Genomic DNA, 20,406 nt, shown 5'->3' on the forward strand with positions numbered 1-20,406 from the left:
ACAAAAACAAGCTTAAAATCATACAATTCAATGACAGAACTCAGCAACTCACCCTTGATCAGTGTCAGCTTCACCTCAGTCAAATTATGTCACTTCCTTTGAGTTATACCTTTAAAGGCGCATTACACACATTTTATGTTGAGTTTTATGTAAACGTGACAGGACTGACCGAAAACATGGGGACAATTGTAAAATAGAATTTATGTATAATTTCAGGTTTTTAATCAGTTGATGTGAATGAGAACAACTTAAACTTGTTATTGATGGAGTTTTTTTTCTAAATAACAGTTTTTAGCATAACAAAACTATGAAAGCTGTAGGTCCAATTTGGCTGAGGACAAGGACAAGAACAGGATTTGTAATTTTCAAAAGTGTTTTTAATACATTACAAAATATCTGAGAACCTAATGAATGACATATTCCTTTACAGAAGAACTCACAGAAATCAACCATCAGTCAGTTTTAGACATTTTTTGGATGTAATACTTTTTATTCACTGTAACAAGTCAAGGACAGATAATGTGCATGTGCATTTCTGGTAGAATGTCCCTAATATAATAGACCATCATAGGTCTTCAACCCTGCTCCTGGGGACCCACTGTCCTGCAAAGTTTATTTACAACCTGCTTCAGCACACCTGGCATGTGACTTTTCAACTGATCCTGAAGTCCTTGATTAGCTGGTTCAGGTGTGTTTGGTTGGAGCTGAACTCTGCAGGACAGTGGGTCCCCAGGAGCAGGGTCGAAGACCTATGTAATAGACTTCAAAACATTGCAATTCCATTTCAGTGTTGCTGTTTGTGAACATTTTTGGATTAAGTTTCATTAAAAAATTGTGTTTGTTGAAATGTAATTCGTTCCAGTTTAGTTTATTTAGCAATTATTTAGCTAAAAAATACATAAAATATGTCATAAACATCACACAAGGTTGATAAAAATAAATGCATTTATTTATAACTCTCTGTTTACATAAATTTTGTCATAATTTAAATGCTATTTATTTAAAATAAAATAAAAACCTTTTTCCCCCAGGCTGTGAGAGCCCTCAATTCCAGTCACCTCACCCCCCTCTGAAACCTCATCCACAACCCTAGCTCCTGAAACCAGGATCCTCTCTCCCCCCACCACACCACATGCACCACATGAAAACTGCTGAAAACCTCAAGAACATTGTGCAATTCTGAGTGTGTTACACACAGGTGAGTGGGCTGGACAAACCACCTGTAGAAAAACACACTCTTTTCTCTCTATATGCACCAGACACTTTCTTATAAACACTCCATGTTACAAGGACTTAATAAGATAACACAAATGTTTACTTGTGAATGCACCACAAATCACATTGCACTACTTCTTAACCTTAAATACCTCTTTTGCACAATATCATTTACAGTTATTAAGCAAAGTACTTGTATAGTCTGTCTTAGGTTATGTGTATGTATAGTCAACTATTTATAGTATATGTATAGTTAGACTACTGCTTCAGAAAGTTAGCTATGTAGGTCTAAAAATTGTTCTTACATCTAGTGTTGTATGTTTATATTTATGTTTATTTATATAGCACCGTGGTCCTGCGAGACACGACATTTAGTTCCACTGTATGTCCACACATGTAGCGGAATGACAATAAAGCTTGACTTGACTTGACTTGATATTTCCGCTGCTAAACTTACGTCTCATCACACTGGTTCAATGCTCTTACTGGCTCACTCATCAGTTTATCTGTCATTTGCATAATAGTCATTTGCATCTAACAATCTTCTGCAGTACTGCAGCAAGAGAGGGAAAAAAGACGAAATCACGAAAGTAGTATTAATTATGATTTGTTCATTTATTTGTTGCTTAACGCACAACACAGAAAAGTGCACAGATTTTTATTACATTAGCAGCACATTTGGAATAAAAAATTAGCATTTATGATAGTCATTGCATACCATTCTCTTTTTGGTGCTAAATAATCATTTGTTTTTGTCTAAATAAACTACTTTGAAATATTCTCTATTAAGATTAATTAATACTTTAATTAAGACACATTTGGGATCGGCCACACCACCACAGTACATCATAATAAAATCAATAGGCTTTAATTACTTTAAAGTATAACTTTTGTACTGAAGGGTAAAAAAAAAAGTGTCTGAGAAAACAAACAAACTTAAAAAGATGGTCCTGGATTATTATTGTCTTCTGCTCTTTTCAGATCCCATGGAGTTTCAGTGCTAAAGATAACATTTAGGTAGAAAACATTTCATATACTTTTATAAGTCATTCAGTGACTGCATAGACAATCTAGTGTTAAACAGTAATATCAAAATATTGTTTAATGACAATGAAATACCTTGAAATCCCAGACCACCATGGCACCATCTAAGCCCACACTGCTGAATTTCTCCACCTTGGCTTTCGGCCCTTCCAGAATACATAGCTGACTATAGTAGAAACAAAGTCTTAGCAAACTGCAATGTAATTTCTCTTAAATGTGAGCAAAATACAAAAGGTGCTAAAACAGTCTGTGCTTGCAGACGTCAAGCCTTTTATTTATATTACGTGATGCTGTTCTGGTGCAGGCTGCCCAACCCGGTTTCTTCCTCCTCAATAGTCGCTTTTTTGTCCAGATTACGGAAATGCTGCATGGCAGACATGTTGCCCTTGGAGCTCTGCTTGGGAATGTCCACTTTCTTCACAAACTCCAAGCATCCAGGACCCTTGTATGAGAACTGATAAGGACAACAGTCGTGGCCCTAAAATCCCCACCACAGACATATGCATAAAAAGGTATTATTAATATTAAACAGAGGTAGGAATGCACTATGGCATGCCTGAATCCAATGATCATGTCACATCCTGTCTACTGAGACACTTTCATGTATTTAGGCTTGCAAAGGGGCGGGAAAATTCTGGTAAAATTTTCAAGTTTCCAAAAATTCATAAAAGTTTCCAAAAAATCCCAGAAAATTTCCAAAAATCCTGAAAAGTTTCATAAAGTTTCCGCCTTTTTGCAACCCTACATGTATTATATGTGTGTTTGATTCCATGACAGTTGGATTAAAAAGAAATATGCCATCTGAAAGTTGTGGTTAGTGGTCAGTTTGTGTGTAAATGTATGTTTTTGACCAGCTTTTTCCACTTTTTGTCATTCTTAGTGAAAATGTTTTAATGTTCACTCAGTTATCACCAAAGCTCTCAATATTCTTTGGTAGATCATTAAACAGTTATGCTGTTGATAGGGCAGCAAGGCAACAAGTGTATATATACAGTATATATATATATATGTTGCATTTGTTAATAATAATATAAAGTTTGAACTCATTGAAAACATTTGAAAGTGTATTTCACAACAGTGCTTCTTCTTACACCCTTGAAGGTTTATTTGCGTGTATAAATAGGCTGATAAGCCATGGAGACACAGAATTTTGTATATCAATATGGATCTATAAGAGACGGATAATTCCTTACCGCAGCTACAATCTCAGTCTCACTGACATACAGCATGCTCAGCAATGGAAGATGTTCTGTTGTCAGCTGAGTAACTCTGCAATGCACAAAATTCCATAATGTAGGCAGTCTAAAAGTGACTGGTAAAGGTCATACTGTGCATATTATTAATTTCAGGCAGCAAACTCTAGTGGTTTTTATGGATGCATGGAAATCAAGGATATATCAAATTATTTGCAAATAATTTTCTTTTACTTTCTGTGTTATATAAAGAAATGGAGATCTATAAAGCTAATTGTAATTTGTAAATGTTGGTATTACTCTTTTCCTTGTGTGGCATTTGCTACACTGATGGCGCTGTTGTGGCTAACCCAGGCCAGAGCATCACCAGATGGAGAGAAACAGACACTGTGCACCCAGCCACCGCACTCTTTATACTCCAGAAGCACCTCTCCAAAGGGCATTTTGGATCCCCAGGGTGTTGGCCCAGGCTTGTCCTCAATGTCCTTGATATATGTAGAAAAAATTCTATGCCAGTGAAAAAGACCTGTTACCAACAAAACGGTTTGAAAAGCAACATGGTACAGCAATAGTCTGAATATTCAAACCTGCAGTGGAGGTCAGCAGAGCCGGCTGCCAGCAGTATGTTGTTGGGATGCCAGTCTAGACTCAGAACGGTGGAGTTAATGGGTTTCTTGATATGCTTACTCAGCCACCTATAGAGTCAATCAAGAGAGATTGCACAAGAGATGTGGCTATGTAAGAGATAATACATATGATTAGTAATGTAAAGTGTCTCTCAGTCAGTAGAGAAATCAAAACTCAGGTTAAAAGGTCTTATAAAAGCAAGTCTCACCAGTCATTTTCTTTTTCGAAGTAGCACACTGAAATAAGTTTGGCCCCACTTCCAAGAGCAAACTTGTTCTCAAGAGGTGACCACTTGACACATGTGGCAGCTCGATTAATGCGAACCAGCACCAACGTCGGCTTCCAAACCCCATCCTTAAGCGTCCATACATAGGCATTCCTATCTGAGGCACATGTCACTATACGGTTGGACTCTGGGGCCCAATCAATCCCTAAAAATGAAATCAATAGTTAGAGATGTTCATTTATTATTGGAAACTATATGTATTTTAAATATTTTAATCCAGTGCTATAGAATGAGGTACATGTCGAACGTCACACGACCAAACCAGAAAACAGGTCTCAATGCATCCGTTTGTCAGAGAAAGTTAACAGCAGTAAGAACTGATGGCAATATCTATGGACTCTTTGGGTAATCAGCTAACCTAGCTAGTTGTTTTTGTTATTGCCGTTTTATTCAATTTTGATATCTGAATGTTATTGAGAAGAAAAAGAAAAGAAAAAAGCTTGCAAGCTTGCATTCAGATCTGTCTCCATCCAATCAATGACGGTGGATTGAACCTGTTTCATTCGGATGTATGTCACAATACAGAAGAAAATGTCTGTCACTACTTCTTTCATTGTGACTAAATTCCAGGTAGTATAACTCAAATGACCTGCACAGTTTACAGTGTTTAGTTAATGACTTTCATTGGTGCACTGAGATAATATTTGTTTTATGGGTCAGTCTATCGGTGGGTTAATGACTAATGTGGCAGCTTTTCTCTTTTGTCTTACCTGTGATTCGCCCACTGTGTTCTGTCAGTTCATGAATTTTTGTCCATTCCTTTCCTTGCTTTTGGTAAATGTGCACAACATTGCTGTTGGGGCTTATTGCGATTTCTAAAAAAAAAAAGATAATAATAATTAAATAATATTATTATAATAACGTTTTTATGCACATAAAATAAACCTGAAAAACTGTTAAATTGGAATTTCTGGTAAACAAAAACCCATGTATAAAGCAGCAATACTACAACTAGTTCATAGCAAACATTTGAAGAAGTGCAGCTTTTCTCCTAAAGACAATCTGATATTCCTCTGAGTAGATTATAATGGATGAAAATGGAACTGCAGGCAGCAACATTAGGAGCTTGAAGGGATGTAATTTATTTTGAAATGTAGCTCAACTAGTTTGCTCTTACGTGTCCGGTCTTTGTTCCAGGCATGACAGGACAGAGGCTCCAATCCAAAGCTATAGAGGGACATGTTTCAACAGGGAGACCCTGGAATGCACTGCAGATGTTAGGTATGCAATCATGAAAATGAATGTGACTAAAAAAGGAAGACAGAGTGCTGTTAGCTTGGAGGTCTCCACCCAAATCTTCTTGATTGTCAATTTTCTAAATGTTATAATTTCCCCTTGGTGAGCCTAGTTATTTTCAACATTTTCATTCACAAGATACATTACAGTCACGTTTCCCAAAATATGGAATCATTACCAAAACACAACATCTCCATAATTACAAGTGAATTAAACACATTTTACAAACATGTTCTGTAAAAGTGTACACAGTGTTACTAAAAAAGAGCCATTCTTCTCTTTCCAATTCTTACTAGAATATAGTTAAGTTACAGTACATTGAAATGACTGAGCAGTGATTGAAGATTTGTACAGCAAACAACAACCCTACCTGACTATGGACAATTAACTATGCCCTCACCTTTATCTCTTCCTCTCTTTTGTTAGATTGTAATATATCCGATATCCTTGTGCTGGAGAGCTTTTGGAAGACTATGTTCGTGGACTCTGGGCAGTCGACACGAATGAGGTTGAGCAGTTATAGGAAAGGCTGCAGAGGCAGCAGGGAGGAGATAAGAGAGGGTGTGTCTTCATATTCTGATATAGGCACCTGGCCTGTACAGTCTTATGATAATGGGTTATATTTTAAAAATATATATAATTTATTTTTTACACTTAAATGGATAGTTCCCTCAAAAATGAAAATTCTGTCATCGTTTACTCACCTTAATGTTGTTCCAAAGCTGTATTATCTTCCTTCTTCCGTGGAACATACAAGAAGATATCTTGAGATTTTTTTTGTATCCCAAACAATTGAAGTCAGTTGTCCCCAACGCTGTTTGGGTACCAATATTCTTCAACGTTCTTTTGTGTTTCACAGAAGAAGGAAAGTCATGCAGGTTTGGAACGACATTAGGGAAAGTAAATGATGACAGTATTTTCATTTTTGGGTGAACTATCCCTTTAAATTACACTCCACTTCTTGTATTGTGTTTTATTTTAAAACAATTCTTTCTGCTTGTAATATTGTCCTTTGTAAGTCAATATGGATAAAAGTATCTGGTAAATAAATACATGTATATTTTTAACTCTTCACTGTTGCATTTCATAACAGGTTCCATTATCAGAGATATGTTGGTGAAGTATTAGTTTTGTTGAAGTAAAGAATGCAATTTCAGTGGTGGTTATGACCATGATTGAATAAGGACAACACTATGCTTGGGTTTAACCTTTAACCTTTTCAGCTGTCGTTAGATTCAAATCAAACAATACTGTTCTTTTGTATTTCAGTGTCATGGCAGGAGGACTGTAAAATATGATTTAAATACATTGCGCATGTGAAGCAGAATGTAATAAACTAGCTTGTCTGATAACCTCGATCTTCTCTCAATACAAAAACAAGCCCTTGCCCTTTAAGGTTGTCAGGAGTAACGGGCTTCCCAGATCGAGGCGCATTGACGTCAATCGTTGTTTGTGATTGGTCATAACCTTTTCCGGTGAGGCATCCATCCATCCGAGGACTGTGAGGAAGCCAGTGTAAACGGAGTAAACACGTACACAAACTCATCTAAGCGACTCAGGTATGAATACTTAATAGCAGAAGTCTTCGCTGTAACATTTGTTGATATTGGTGCGTGAGCTGACAGGCTCTTAGAGAGGTTAGTGTAATGTTCCGTTGTTGTGATAATGTAGCTTGCAAGATGGCGCATTTTGCTGCTTGACAAAACTGGTTACAGAAAACACAGAGCTGCAGGAGGCTGCAGGATCACGCTGCTTAACGTTTAAACGCGTGCTAAATCGCGTGTGTTTATAATGTCACGCGTTTTCTGCTCTAAAATAATGTTACGTTCACATGACCGATTAGCGTTGAATTGAGAAATGCCTGTGGGGATGCGACCTACGAATTTTATGAGCTCAGGGGCCCCGACAGGGACTAGGGGCCACAGAATGCATGTCAAAATGCAACTCTGCTTAAAAAATTAATGTTGCTCGAGAGAATTTTCTATGCTCATTAGTTTAGTCATTGACTGATTTAGTAGATATGGACTTGCTCGCAATATAGGAGCCATGTTAGCTGTTGAACTTGTTGCAATTTGACAACACATTGGTTTGCAAGCACTATGTCCATTTTTTAATCACTTTTTTATGGTACTTTGTTTTCTTTACGATATGATCACGAGGTCACGTGAAGGTTCCCACAGTCATGGAAGACCTGGGAATATAACGTTTAATTTAATTTGCTTTAAAAAAAATTTTTTAGGCCAGGACAAGTAATAGAAGTGAAGAACATAAAAAAACTTGATATTTGTATAATGTAAACATTTCTATGTATTTAGTAAAGTTAGAATTTTATCAGTTGGAAAACTCTCTTTTCAAAATTATTTTTAGTCCATATCCTGTAATGGCAGATGGGCTGGAAAAGTTCATTGGTCAAAATGTGCGCGAACCTTGTAACACTGAAAAACATGGTAGCGCTTTCATTTCACATATTTATATACTGTCATTGTAAGATTGAAAGAAATGTAGGAAGTGATTTTAACCACAAACACATACACGTGATCATAAATGTGTGTGTGTGTGTGTGTTTTCTTAAGAAATCGTTTTTAAGAAACCACTGAAGTGTAAATATAATAGAGTATGTTTTCGGTCTCAAACCTGAAACAAATGTATTGCCTAATTTAATGTTTGTCATAAGTTTGGTCTGAAATATTCAAAACCGTACAAAACGTTTTGTGGTATCTCGGTTTATTTTTTTTTATTTGAAGTCCACATGTAATCAAAGTTGACCCTATTTACTCAGTGCACTAGTCTTGTGGAGAACAGTTAATCTGAGTGCAAGTTTATCCACAGAAAATGGTATGTCTTCATAGTCTTTAGTCAACATATGAGGATTTGCTTCTCCTCTGGAATGATGTTCCTTCTCTGATGACGTCAGTTTGACGCATGAACAGAACATCCGCTCGCTTTCAACTCTCAGTCTACTGCAAGCTAGATATGGCCCCGCCCTCAATATTCCATTTCATGTTGAACGTCAGATCTTCACATTTCAATGCAAATAGTTGGTCTAATGATGTTTTTGTCTCAGTTTTGATGAAGAAGGACTGGATTTGCTCCAGATTCGTTGGGTTTCATGAGCTGATGTGAATTGCATGTGTGGAGTCAGCAGGTCACCATGGCGTCCAGCAGTACGAGCAGCGAAGAAGAGAGGAGCTTGCGGGAATGTGAGCGCTACGTGCAGAAGCACAACGTCCAGCAGCTGCTGAAGGACTGCATTGTGCAGCTGTGCACTAACAGGCCTGAAAGGCCCATGGCTTTCCTCAAAGAGTACTTCGAGAGGCTTGAGAAGGTCAGTCATTTTTCAAGGCAAACTGCATGCTCGTAGGCTTGGTTTTCTTTACAAATATTCTTTACCCTTGAAAAGTAAGCTTCAGTGCCGTGATTGGTGTTTATGTGTATCAGGAGGAAGCTAAACAATTCGCCAGCCAGCAGAAGTCAAGCTCTCGCTCAGACTCCCGTGAAGATGAGGTTTCTCCTCCCATGAACCCTGTGGTTAAGGGCAGACGGCGCCGCGGTGCCATCAGTGCAGAGGTCTACACTGAGGAAGATGCAGCATCTTATGTCAGAAAGGTAACTTTTTTTTTCCCACCAGAAATTTGTATTTACTTTTGTATCTCATTCTTTAACGTCCCCCTGTAGTCAAATATTTTATCCCTTAAAACTTATCTTTGATAATCAAAATGACATATTTAAATGTTTTTTCTTGTGAAAATAATTTTCTCATGCCTTAAAATAGCTTGTGCTGTAACTCTACACCCTTGGCTCATTTACTATACGCTGATCTATGAATATGCAAATTAGCCCCGCATCCACTCACTCACACCAGCCAGCGCCTCCTGATTCACTGAAATGTAGTAAACGCAAAACAATGGCATACACGGATAATGACTGATAAAACTATGTTTTTAATAGCGGACAACTACAGTGAATACTGTAATATTCGTTAACGTTACTTACTTGACGATGTTGTGTCCTCAAAATGCCTTGAAGACTCGAATACAGCCGTTTGTGATTCTTAATTCGTGCCCGCGAGCATACATATGCGTGTGAAGTGCAGACGCCGATGCGGGAGAAGTGGGTCTGACTCCAGGCTACTTTTACACTGTTGCCGTGGGTTATAATGCAAGTTAGCAGTTCTAAATTCACATTAAACCACGGCCTCATGGGTTTTTTTGGTGTAATTTATTTGTGGTTTTGTGCTGGTATTGGTATATTTTGCATGTTTGTGATAGGAATCGATCCCTTGACGTTATTGGTTTGTGACGTAGCAAACCTAGGGCTGTTTCAAACCACATTTCTGGGAGTGCCATTGGGAAACTACACTTTTAAGGAGAAAATACTCAGCAATGGTGTTGATTAATGGATTGGCACATGGTTTGTCTAAAAGCATATTAAAAACACCACATAGACAAATAAACAACATAAAAAACTTGATTTTCACTACAGGGGGACTTTAAGAATTTCCATGGCAATAATATTATTGTCGTGCTGAGTTCTACTTTCAGTACAATTGCTGTTTACTTAGAAAAGAGTTTTTGCTGTTTTTCACAGGTTATTCCTAAAGACTATAAAACTATGGCTGCTCTTGCTAAAGCGATTGAAAAGAATGTGCTTTTTGCTCATCTTGATGACAATGAAAGAAGGTGACACATTTTGAGGTTTTGATAATTAGATTGAAATATTCAGTGTAATTTATATAGTCTTTCATTTATTGGAAACAACTGATTTTAATCTTCACAGTGACATATTTGACGCCATGTTCTCAGTCACCTACATTGCAGGAGAGACCGTCATTCAACAAGGTAAGGCTTCTTTTTAGGAGAAGCTGAATGTGTAAAAATGGGAAAAATAATTTGACTAATGTATCTTATTTTTCATTTCAGGGGATGAGGGTGACAATTTTTATGTTATTGACCAAGGTGAAATGGATGTAAGTGCAATGCTTTCAAATTAGCAATGAATCAGGATGTAATATAATAATGCATACATGTGAATGATAATGACGGATCTATTTGTAAGTACCGTTGTTTTTTGACAGGTGTACGTCAACAATGAGTGGGTGACCAGTATTGGAGAGGGTGGCAGTTTTGGTGAGCTGGCTTTGATCTACGGCACTCCCAGAGCAGCCAGTGTCAGAGCAAAGACCAACGTCAAGCTGTGGGGAATCGACAGAGACAGCTACAGGAGAATACTCATGGTTGGTATACTACTTAGTGTATATGCATTTATACATTTATATTCTTATATTTTATATTATATATAAATATATTTAATATATAAACATGACATTTTTCTTAAATATATACATGCATGTGTTTGTATTTATATTTACATAATAAATATCCACATAATAAAATATTACACACATATTATCTAAACAAAATCTTTTATTTTGGATTAATCATTTGACAGCACTAATATAACTAAGTGTCTAATAAATGACTAAATAAATAAATAATATATATATATATATAATTTTTTGGGGGGTGATTTTTTTTTTCCCCTCTCCTGCTTAATCTTATTTTCTATCCATGCTCAGGGAAGTACTCTGAGAAAGAGAAAAATGTATGAGGAATTCCTTAGCAAAGTCTCAATTTTGGGTGAGTTTGATGAATTTCCTTTTATGTATATATAATAAAAAATCCAACAGACATATTTATATGTAATGATAACATGCTAACATTCTGTGAGTAGAGTCTCTGGATAAATGGGAACGGTTGACAGTTGCTGATGCCCTCGAGACAGTCCAGTTTGAAGATGGCCAGAAGATTGTTGTGCAGGGTCAACCAGGAGATGAATTTTTCATTATCCTTGAGGTAACTTTACTTGTTAAATCTATAAATTTTTTACACTGTCTCTCCAACAACTTTTTGTGTTAATTAGAGTCATATGGTTTTGTATACTTCACCAAAAATGTAAATAATGATGAAAATGTTGTAGAACGTGTAGCCCTAAAGCCTCAGAGAGGCGTCATGGAAGAACAGACGTATTGATTTAGATTTGTGTCCTCAGGGTTCGGCAGCAGTCCTGCAGCGGCGGTCGGAGAATGAGGAATTTGTAGAGGTTGGAAGACTAGCACCATCTGACTACTTCGGTAAATGCAATTTTCTTTACTCTCTTGAAAATTGCTCATATATTTAAACATATTCCAGAAATCCCTTTGCTAATGTAATTACATATTGATTCCATGTATGTGTTTGTTTGTTTCTCTATGGCTCTTTTCTGATTTTCCTCCATATGTGTTTCAACAGGTGAGATTGCTCTGCTCATGAACCGGCCTCGTGCCGCCACTGTGGTAGCTCGTGGCCCGCTGAAGTGCGTAAAACTTGACCGTCCCCGGTTCGAACGCGTGCTTGGCCCCTGCTCAGATATCCTGAAGCGAAACATACAGCAGTACAACAGCTTTGTATCTCTGTCGGTCTGAGGCGCACTAGGCTCTTTCCTCCTCTATTGCAGGGTCCACCAATGCAAATCCGCTTTATTTTCTTACTTTATGCATTTTCCAACACCCAGATGCCCATTCACTTCAGTGTTCTCTCTCTATCTGTTTTTTTCTATTTGTGGCGTACCCTGTCACGTTCGTATCCATTGTAGATTTACCATAAGGCTGGTTGTTATTTTTGCCTGAGAAACGAGCCAATCTTTGTGCCACAGATGCCTGTCATGTGAACAGATGTTGAACTAACAAGGTCTGTCGGGATTGTCTCTTTCCTCCAAAATTGCTTCGCGTTTCTGTATAACAGTGTTTTGAATGGAAGGAAATCAGTGGCAGGGTTAGCAGTCATGTAGTCTATCTATTCAGTATATGATGCATCTTAATTGAGGCATCGAGTTTCAGATTCTGTTTTCCCTCGTTAATTTCAAGCATTTGAGTATAGGGAAGCCAAAGGCATAAATCCATGTGTGTTATGTTGTTTTCTTGGGGGTACTGAAGCTAAAGGGGTCCTATTATGCTCCACCTGCAAGCTTCAGTGTAAATATTGCGTCAAAATCAAATCAATTTGAGCGCGATTTAAACCCGGATGATTGTAACCACTCTAAGTTCGTCTGCCTTGGGAAAACTAGCGTGTCTCCGACATAGTGATAACACTCGTTGCCTTCTCTAGTGCAGCTCAACCAGGTCTCATCCCATTCGATATTTGTGATATCACAAATCCCGGTTGTAGTCCAAACGAGTCGTTCGTTGTAGTTTTTGAAAAATGATTTCTGTTAAATAAAATATCTCCATTTGAAGTGGACTTTGAGCTTTGTAACTTTGCAGATCTTTTTTATGCTCAAACAGCAACATTACAGACTAACTAAAGTTGAAAAAGTGAAAAAGCATAATAGGACCCCTTTAAAATGTATATTATAGCTGATTATTATTATAAAAATAATAATCAGCTTTGCTCTGTTATTGTTATAGCTGCACATATATAGTGTATGTAAAGGATTATATATTATAAGTAAATGACCATAACCATATTTTTTGCACAGTTTGATCTCTCTCTCTCTCTCTCTCTCTCTCTCTCTCATTCATATATATCTAGAGATTTCTGTATAATTTTTTCCCCCCACCCATCCACACCAAATACAACAACTGTAATTCCAAGTGGCACCGGAATGACAGCTGTTCTTTTAACACTATCGTGTAAATCTCAGTTCCGTCCACTACTTGTTTTTTTTTTTTATATGTCAGCCGTTTTTTTTTACACGTGTTTTAAATGAATTTTTAATGTTTTTAATGTTCGGTGTTTACTTCTTTATCTATTAAATGAATCATATTTTCACAGGCGCATCCTATGATACAGAATGAGAGAGAGACAGGCAGACTCACGAGATCTCCGAAAGCGTACGAACCTAGTGTTCGTCTTTTTTCGTGAGTATCGCGAAATACCCGACTGCCACCGACCGCTGCTGCAGCTGAACAGGCACCTTAACATCACGTTTCAGGCTATTTCTTCAGATTTCTCGCTCGTCGGATACTAATTATATGTCAGCCGTTTTTTTTTTACACGTGTTTTTAATGAATTTTTAATGTTTTTAATGCTCGGTGTTTACTTCTTTATCTATTAAATGAATCATATTTTCACAGGCGCATCCGATGATACAGAATGAGAGAGAGACAGGCAGACTCACGAGATCTCCGAAAGCGTACGAACCTAGTGTTCGTCTTTTTTCGTGAGTATCGTGAAATACCCGACTGCCACCGACCGCTGCTGCAGCTGAACAGGCACCTTAACATCACGTTTCAGGCTATTTCTTCAGATTTCTCGCTCGTCGGATACTACTCGTGCACTGCAAATGCAAGCCATTAAGTGTGTTGTTGTCGGCGACGGGTAAGGTGTTGAAGAACAAATGCTAAAATTGCTTATTTTTGTGCGGAGGTTTCTTTTAGGGAAAACAATTGTTGCGAGAAGGCGCTGGGGGAGTGGGGATTGTGTGGTTTGGCTCAGCGGATGAGAGAGATCTGCTGAGACAGAATTGAGGTGTTTATAATTATTAAACATATATTACTGTGTCGTTCTCCGAGAAAGCTTAGACTTATGTTCAGCTATTCTTTTTAATAGTTAACTTTTAACTATTTTTGAATTATTCGAGTCATCCGTCATCAAAGCTCAGTAAATATTGGTCACAGACACAGAAATTTACTTTAAATAGTAGAACATGCATGAACACAAGAGGTGGGATTTATCGCATGAACTAATCACAGCCGAACATAACCAGTCATATCCAATCATATCGTGATGGAGGTATTGCCTCCTCTCACGTGATTTTCCCCCATTCATTCTCAAGTGCATTCTCCCCACTGCACATTTTATTTGGTCTGTTAAAACTCAATGGGCTCAGGGGAGGCGAGAGAGACTCGGACTCCCGCTGTAACTTGACCTGCTGGTGTCGCTGTTGGACAATGTTTCTTTAGAAAAAAGAGTGATTTATACACTTTTTAATGTTATATTGTGTAATATTGCCGTTGTTTTATTTTTGTACTACTAATTTTTTCTTATCCAATATTTTGAGGGTATATATATATATATATATATATATATACGCGCAATTCATTTTTTCTCTGCTTTGCACACAAAGTTCAATAAAATTATGTTTGAAGAAAACTATTTTTTTAGCTATGTAATATATGTAATGTATTACATTATGCATGATAAAATATAAAGATTTCCCAGTGGTTTGATTCTGTAAAGTTTTTTTTGGTTACTACAACATTACTGTAATAAAACCATGTTTTACTACGTTAATACATTTGAAGACGAGCGGAGCATATAGAATACTAGATAAAAAAATTAGCTAGCTAGAATACATGCATATTAACAGCGTAAACATGAATTAGCCATGCGACCATATAATATGATTAAATGTTAATAAATTAAGTGTATCAGCAATCATACATTTCTTAGAAATATATTTTACCTAGGTGACGAGGATCACTCAGTGGCTTTGTGTCAAACTCAAATGCAGTTACGGGGTTTTTGACCAGTGAATGTGTGCAAATGTGCATTTTGTCCGTCATTAAAACGGCGGCGTTACATTTTCATCACCAGGTGTTTGTTGTAGCTATATGGCCGCGGTATATGGGCACTCAGTTTCAAATACATAAATTATGAGCCTTTATAGACAGTGTTTCTTGCGTGTACTTATTCAAGTATGCTGAATACTTCAAAACGCTGTACTTATTCAAACAACAAGATCTTTATTTACCCTTGCAGACCTAGTTCAGCTGCTGTGGAACTTCAGTTCATTCAGTCAAGATAGAGGGGGTGGAGTTATGAGGTTTACTGACAGTTTGAGCGGATCCAACAAGATTTAGTCACAAGCTCTTTTTAATACCTTTCATTAGCTAAATATTTGTAAAGCAGACAGACAGATGTAAAGGGTGACCAATATCATTGATTTATTGAAGGAAAAAAAACACCATCACCAAAAAAAGGGCACTTCGGAGTGTAAGGGCAAAAAGGGCATGTGCTCTGCACAGGTTGAGCCCTACCTGTGCACGTGCCTGTCAGAGAGCATCATAAAATAAAACAGGCCTAATTCCATCTAACATTCTTAATACGATATTTTTCCCAACGATGATGAACATGGAAACAAATAGTTGCATTGTAATTGGTATGTATTTGGTAGATGTCAACTTTAATTTTTTTAATAATCATTTCATTACCCATACTGGTTATTTTTAAGATTTAAATGTCACATAAACACCATTCAACATCAGTTTTTTTTTTCTGTAAATAATCACTAGATAGGCTAATTATTAGACTACAATAGTAGAATGTAATATGTACTATGGAATTTTAACAATAATAATACTAATAGGCCTACTATTTTAGCTTAAAATACATGTCAAGCATTTCTGTAAATTCTGAAAAATTATGAATAATGTTATTATAAATACTGTAGTTGTGATATAGAGGAACCGATAGAACAAAAAAAATTGGTCAAATAGTTTATTATCTCTAGTATTTGGTGTGATTTGGACTTATGTCGTGGTATTAGTTAAATATATGTTCATAGTTTATGAATTCTATGTTTGTAGAATTAATATTAGCTGTTTTGTTGATGCAGTTAATCTAGTAACCATGTAAGGTTTAGCCCCTGTCTCATGATACACGCTTTCTGTCATTTGACATGTGAAACTGCATTTCACAGCCTACTGATCTAATGACAGGAATACAAATTCAGGCTTCTAAGCCCTCAAACATACTTAATGTTTTTGCTTCGCTTTTTCTGTTTTTACCCATTTTATTATCAGACTTCCTCACACTTAAACTTATTTTCCTAATTTTTATCACTTTTCACTTTATCACTGTTTACCACTGCATTTCCTGTCTACCCTCTTTACTCCACTTTCTATGTAAGTGCATGCAGTGTGTGTTTTCGTGACAAGAAGCTGTCACCCTGTATTCACCCCTAATCTGGTGGGGCAGTTCATTTGAGAACAGAACTGTGAATTAGTGGCTGCCAGTGTGCCATCGAGCCCAAGGGTGAATGTAGTGCCTGGATGACTACCTACAGGCCTTTCTGCCTGCTTTCCACAATTGTTTCCTTGATGTGCCGTGTTTGTGCAGTCCTTGCTCCTCAGTACTGCAGACACACTTACCACTTAGCATCTTTTGTATTTCAGTGCCGTGGGTAAGACATGCCTGCTCATCAGCTACACCACTAATGCCTTCCCAGGAGAGTATATTCCCACAGTGTGAGTACAGTTTGATACTTTGAAATGGGAATTATTCCTGTGTGTCTGTGCTGCCCATGTCTGTCAGTTTACTTCTGTGGATGAGTTTCTGAAAAATCTGTGTGTGACCTTCAGATTTGACAACTACTCTGCCAATGTTATGGTGGATGGCAAGCCTGTTAACTTAGGCCTCTGGGATACAGCAGGACAGGAGGACTACGATCGCCTTAGACCACTCTCCTATCCCCAAACAGTACGTAAATATTTCTGTTACTGGCTCTGTAATTCTGAGTTATCATAAATAATCATCTACTTTAGCTAGGAGTAGTCAAGTATTTTTTTCTTTTTACAGTGTTTTTGTTTAGTCAAGATGCTGAATATTTATTTTACTCATTACTAAGACTTCATTAATAATAATTTTTAATGTCTGTTTTTGCTTTGTAAATTATAACCAATAACTAATTTTGGTACAGAGACTAGCTTTGTTTGGAGTTGGATCTTATTTCTTTTGAGCACTGGGCAGGGTTTTGGGCATGTAGCCAATTTAATTATTTGTTTGTCCAATTTAATTATTTATTATCCTCTGTATTTTTTTATTTTTATTTATATTATTATCCTCTGTCCCTCATTATGAAAATATACATTACCATTCAAAGGTTTGGGGTCAGTAAGATTTTATAAATACTTTTATTCAGCAAGGACATATTAAACTGATCAAAAGATTCAAATAAATGCTGTTCTTAACTTATTATTCATTAAAGAATTCTGGAAAAATGTATCACTTTTTCCACAAAACAAATTCAGCTTTGCCATCACAGGAATAAATGACATTTTAAAATATATTAAAATAGAAACGGTTATTTTAAATTGTGATAATATATCTCAATATGACCGTTTTTACTGTATTTTTGATCAAATAAATGCAGCCTTGGTATGCATAAAAAGCTTCCTTCAATACATTAATAAATCGTACAGATTAATTTCTTCAAATGATAAATTATTTAAAAAGGTTATAAAAAGTTATAAAAATTATGTGTCAGTGTAATCAGAAATTAATAATTGATAACATTGATTTTTACAAAGAGTCTCCTTTGCTTTCTACAGGATGTGTTTTTAATTTGCTTCTCTCTGGTGAGCCCCGCTTCCTTTGAGAATGTAAGAGCAAAGGTTAGTATCCACCAAAAAAATAAGAAATATCTCCTGGACATTTGGATCCCTTTGTATTAGGGTGCCTTGTGTTAACCAGATTTCTCTTTGCAGTGGTACCCTGAGGTTCGCCATCACTGTCCAAACACCCCCATCATACTTGTGGGCACTAAACTTGATCTGCGAGATGACAAAGACACGATTGAACGTCTGCGGGATAAGAAACTAGCTCCCATCACTTATCCACAAGGTCTTGCTATGGCTAGAGAGATTGGTAAGAACTTTTTCCTGGGTATATGGTATTTTTCCTCTTGGCAGGTCTTCCAGCCAGTTCTATCAAACCTTTACAATTAATCCAGAACGCGGCTGCAAGATTAATCTTTAATGAACCGAAAAGAATGCACGTCACACCTCTGTTCATCAATTTGCACTGGCTACCAGTAGCTGCTCGCATTAAATTCAAGGCATTGATGTTTGCCTATAAAACCACCACTGGCTCTGCACCCCTTTACCTAAATTCATTACTTCAGAGTTATGTGCCTCTAGAAGCTTGCGTTCTGCAAGTGAACATCGCTTTATTGTGCCATCCCAAAAGAAGCACAAAATCACTTTTACGGACTTTTAAATGAAATGTTCCCTCCTGGTGGAATGACCTGTCCAACTCAATCCGAGCAGCTCAGTCCTTAACCATCTTCAAGAAACGACTAAAAACACATCTCTTTCATCTTTATTTGACCCTCTAACTCTAGCACCATCTATTCTAATTCTATTCTTAAAAACAAAAAACACTTGTCCCTTTCATTTGCTGCTTGTTTTCTTAAATTAAAAAAAAAAAAAAACCTAACACTTGCTTTCTAATCTTTTTGTATTCTATCTGTTTTCTTTTCATTTATTATACAATTAACAAAAGCAAAAAAGACGTCTAACACTAGCTTGCTCTATTCTTTTACTATTCTATCTGTTTTCTTTCTTTTTATTTATTATATTATTTAAAAAACCCTTGCTACGTGTACTGCGTTAAGCTAACTGAGACTTGTTATAGCACTTGTATATCATTGCTCTTTTGTTGATTTTGATTGCTTCCATTGTCCGCTTTGGATAAAAGCGTCTGCTAAATGACTAAATGTAAAACAAAACACCTATGTTGAACCAAAATTGCTAGTAAAGTAAAAAAAAACAAGTACTAAGAAATGGCAAGTAACACAATGAATTAAACATTTTGAAGAACAAAAACTGAAATAATATTTTCTGGTAAAACTTACTTAAATTGTCTTTATTTACTTTTTAAAAAATAATTTTTTACCAACTTTTTCAAGTGTGCTGTGATAGTGTTTCGGCATTGCAGTGGGGCATTGTAACATGTATAGTTGGCTTATTGAAATCTTTGGCTCTGTAGGTGCTGTGAAATATCTGGAGTGCTCTGCTCTTACACAGCGGGGTTTAAAAACCGTGTTTGATGAGGCCATCCGTGCTGTTTTATGTCCTCCACCTGTAAAGAAAAGGGGCAAGAAGTGTACTGTTTTTTGAGGAACACTCATTTCTTCATTGATATGCCATGTAAACAGCAGGCTCTTGCTCTTCAGCTCTGCTGTTAGCAACAGATCAATTCAACTTGTGAGGTGACAAGCTGCAGAGACATGCATTTCCATGGTGTGTCTGGTGTAACGGATATATCAACATAAATATGCCAAATTAGCTTTGCCTTAAATTGTTGGTTTAATGTGAAAATTTATTGGAAGAGAATGACATAAGGCCATGGCATCAGGATGAATAATTAGTTACTGAAGAACACGCATAGCTAACTGTAAGGTTATTTGCTCTGGTGCAACAAATGTTACATTTTTCAGAGCTTATTGTGTGGAAATCGTGGCTATTCATATTTTATCTGCACATCATTTTCCCTTTTGGGATCTGTGAATGTGTCAGAAGATTATGTAAATAGATATTGTGAATAGCTTTTGCGACCTACATGTGTGGCCATAGTCAATTCTCTCACTTGAGGGGTGACGGTAAATACATTTTTAAGTATTTTACTTTCAGCTTTTATTGCCTGTTAAACATTTCATACTGTACCTGTGTTTTAATGTGACTACTGGATGTGATGATTTGTTACACACTGAAATATTTGTTTGCCTATAAAATACTATTAGATACTATAAACAAAAATAATACTATATAAAATAAGCTGTAATCACAATTGGCTGTAATGTTTAATGGACTACATACTGCAACTTACAATGGAAACCATTTAGTGTAGATTGTACATCTTGTTTAAAAGTTGTTTTGTCTTTTTTTGTTTTTTTGAAACATGATGAAATGTGCCATTACTGATTTTTGTGCAGGGCTAACAAATTGTTTTAACACTTGTAAGTGTTCAGATGATTCTTTGAAATGTTCTTTTACCTTTTAATGACTAATATTTCCATTTTAAAGAGATAAAAATGTATGTATGTGTG

The 20,406-nt window shown here is 36.5% G+C and overlaps 3 protein-coding genes across 6 annotated transcripts; 2 read left to right on the plus strand and 1 right to left on the minus strand.

Moving 5' to 3' along the window:
- Nucleotides 1-2,156: 2,156 nt before the first annotated feature.
- Nucleotides 2,157-6,131, minus strand: LOC107590453 (actin-related protein 2/3 complex subunit 1A). Of its 3 annotated transcripts, none has more exons than XM_016279192.1 (10): nucleotides 6,002-6,131; nucleotides 5,483-5,563; nucleotides 5,076-5,180; nucleotides 4,288-4,510; nucleotides 4,040-4,147; nucleotides 3,753-3,959; nucleotides 3,453-3,528; nucleotides 2,544-2,737; nucleotides 2,335-2,425; nucleotides 2,157-2,215 (listed from the first exon to the last, which is right to left on the minus strand). In XM_016279192.1, exons 2-10 carry the CDS (start codon nucleotides 5,544-5,546, stop codon nucleotides 2,210-2,212), a joined length of 1,074 nt encoding a protein of 357 aa, XP_016134678.1. In that variant the 5' UTR covers nucleotides 5,547-5,563; nucleotides 6,002-6,131; the 3' UTR covers nucleotides 2,157-2,209. The 3 variants fall into 3 exon arrangements, with proteins under 3 accessions (XP_016134678.1, XP_016134679.1, XP_016134677.1); XM_016279193.1 differs by having other exon boundaries at nucleotides 5,483-5,573; XM_016279191.1 differs by having other exon boundaries at nucleotides 5,483-5,612.
- Nucleotides 6,132-7,051: 920 nt separating this feature from the next.
- On the plus strand, nucleotides 7,052-12,634 carry prkar1aa (protein kinase, cAMP-dependent, regulatory, type I, alpha (tissue specific extinguisher 1) a). 2 transcript variants are annotated; one of them, XM_016279114.1, is made up of 11 exons: nucleotides 7,052-7,160; nucleotides 8,744-8,926; nucleotides 9,040-9,207; nucleotides 10,189-10,280; nucleotides 10,378-10,439; nucleotides 10,521-10,567; nucleotides 10,676-10,834; nucleotides 11,177-11,237; nucleotides 11,332-11,453; nucleotides 11,650-11,731; nucleotides 11,889-12,634. In XM_016279114.1, exons 2-11 carry the CDS (start codon nucleotides 8,753-8,755, stop codon nucleotides 12,059-12,061), a joined length of 1,140 nt encoding a protein of 379 aa, XP_016134600.1. In that variant the 5' UTR covers nucleotides 7,052-7,160; nucleotides 8,744-8,752; the 3' UTR covers nucleotides 12,062-12,634. The 2 variants fall into 2 exon arrangements, with proteins under 2 accessions (XP_016134600.1, XP_016134601.1); XM_016279115.1 differs by having other exon boundaries at nucleotides 8,747-8,926.
- A 1,152-nt stretch (nucleotides 12,635-13,786) lies between these two features.
- rac3a (Rac family small GTPase 3a) lies at nucleotides 13,787-20,247 on the plus strand. Its single transcript, XM_016279195.1, has 6 exons — nucleotides 13,787-13,955; nucleotides 16,754-16,825; nucleotides 16,940-17,057; nucleotides 17,909-17,971; nucleotides 18,065-18,224; nucleotides 19,347-20,247. Exons 1-6 carry the CDS (start codon nucleotides 13,921-13,923, stop codon nucleotides 19,475-19,477), a joined length of 579 nt encoding a protein of 192 aa, XP_016134681.1. The 5' UTR covers nucleotides 13,787-13,920; the 3' UTR covers nucleotides 19,478-20,247.
- Nucleotides 20,248-20,406: the final 159 nt, after the last annotated feature.

Source organism: Sinocyclocheilus grahami, unplaced genomic scaffold, assembly GCF_001515645.1.
Source record: "Sinocyclocheilus grahami isolate Dianchi unplaced genomic scaffold, SAMN03320097.WGS_v1.1 scaffold127.1, whole genome shotgun sequence".
Classification (NCBI taxonomy): Eukaryota; Metazoa; Chordata; class Actinopteri; order Cypriniformes; family Cyprinidae; genus Sinocyclocheilus; species Sinocyclocheilus grahami.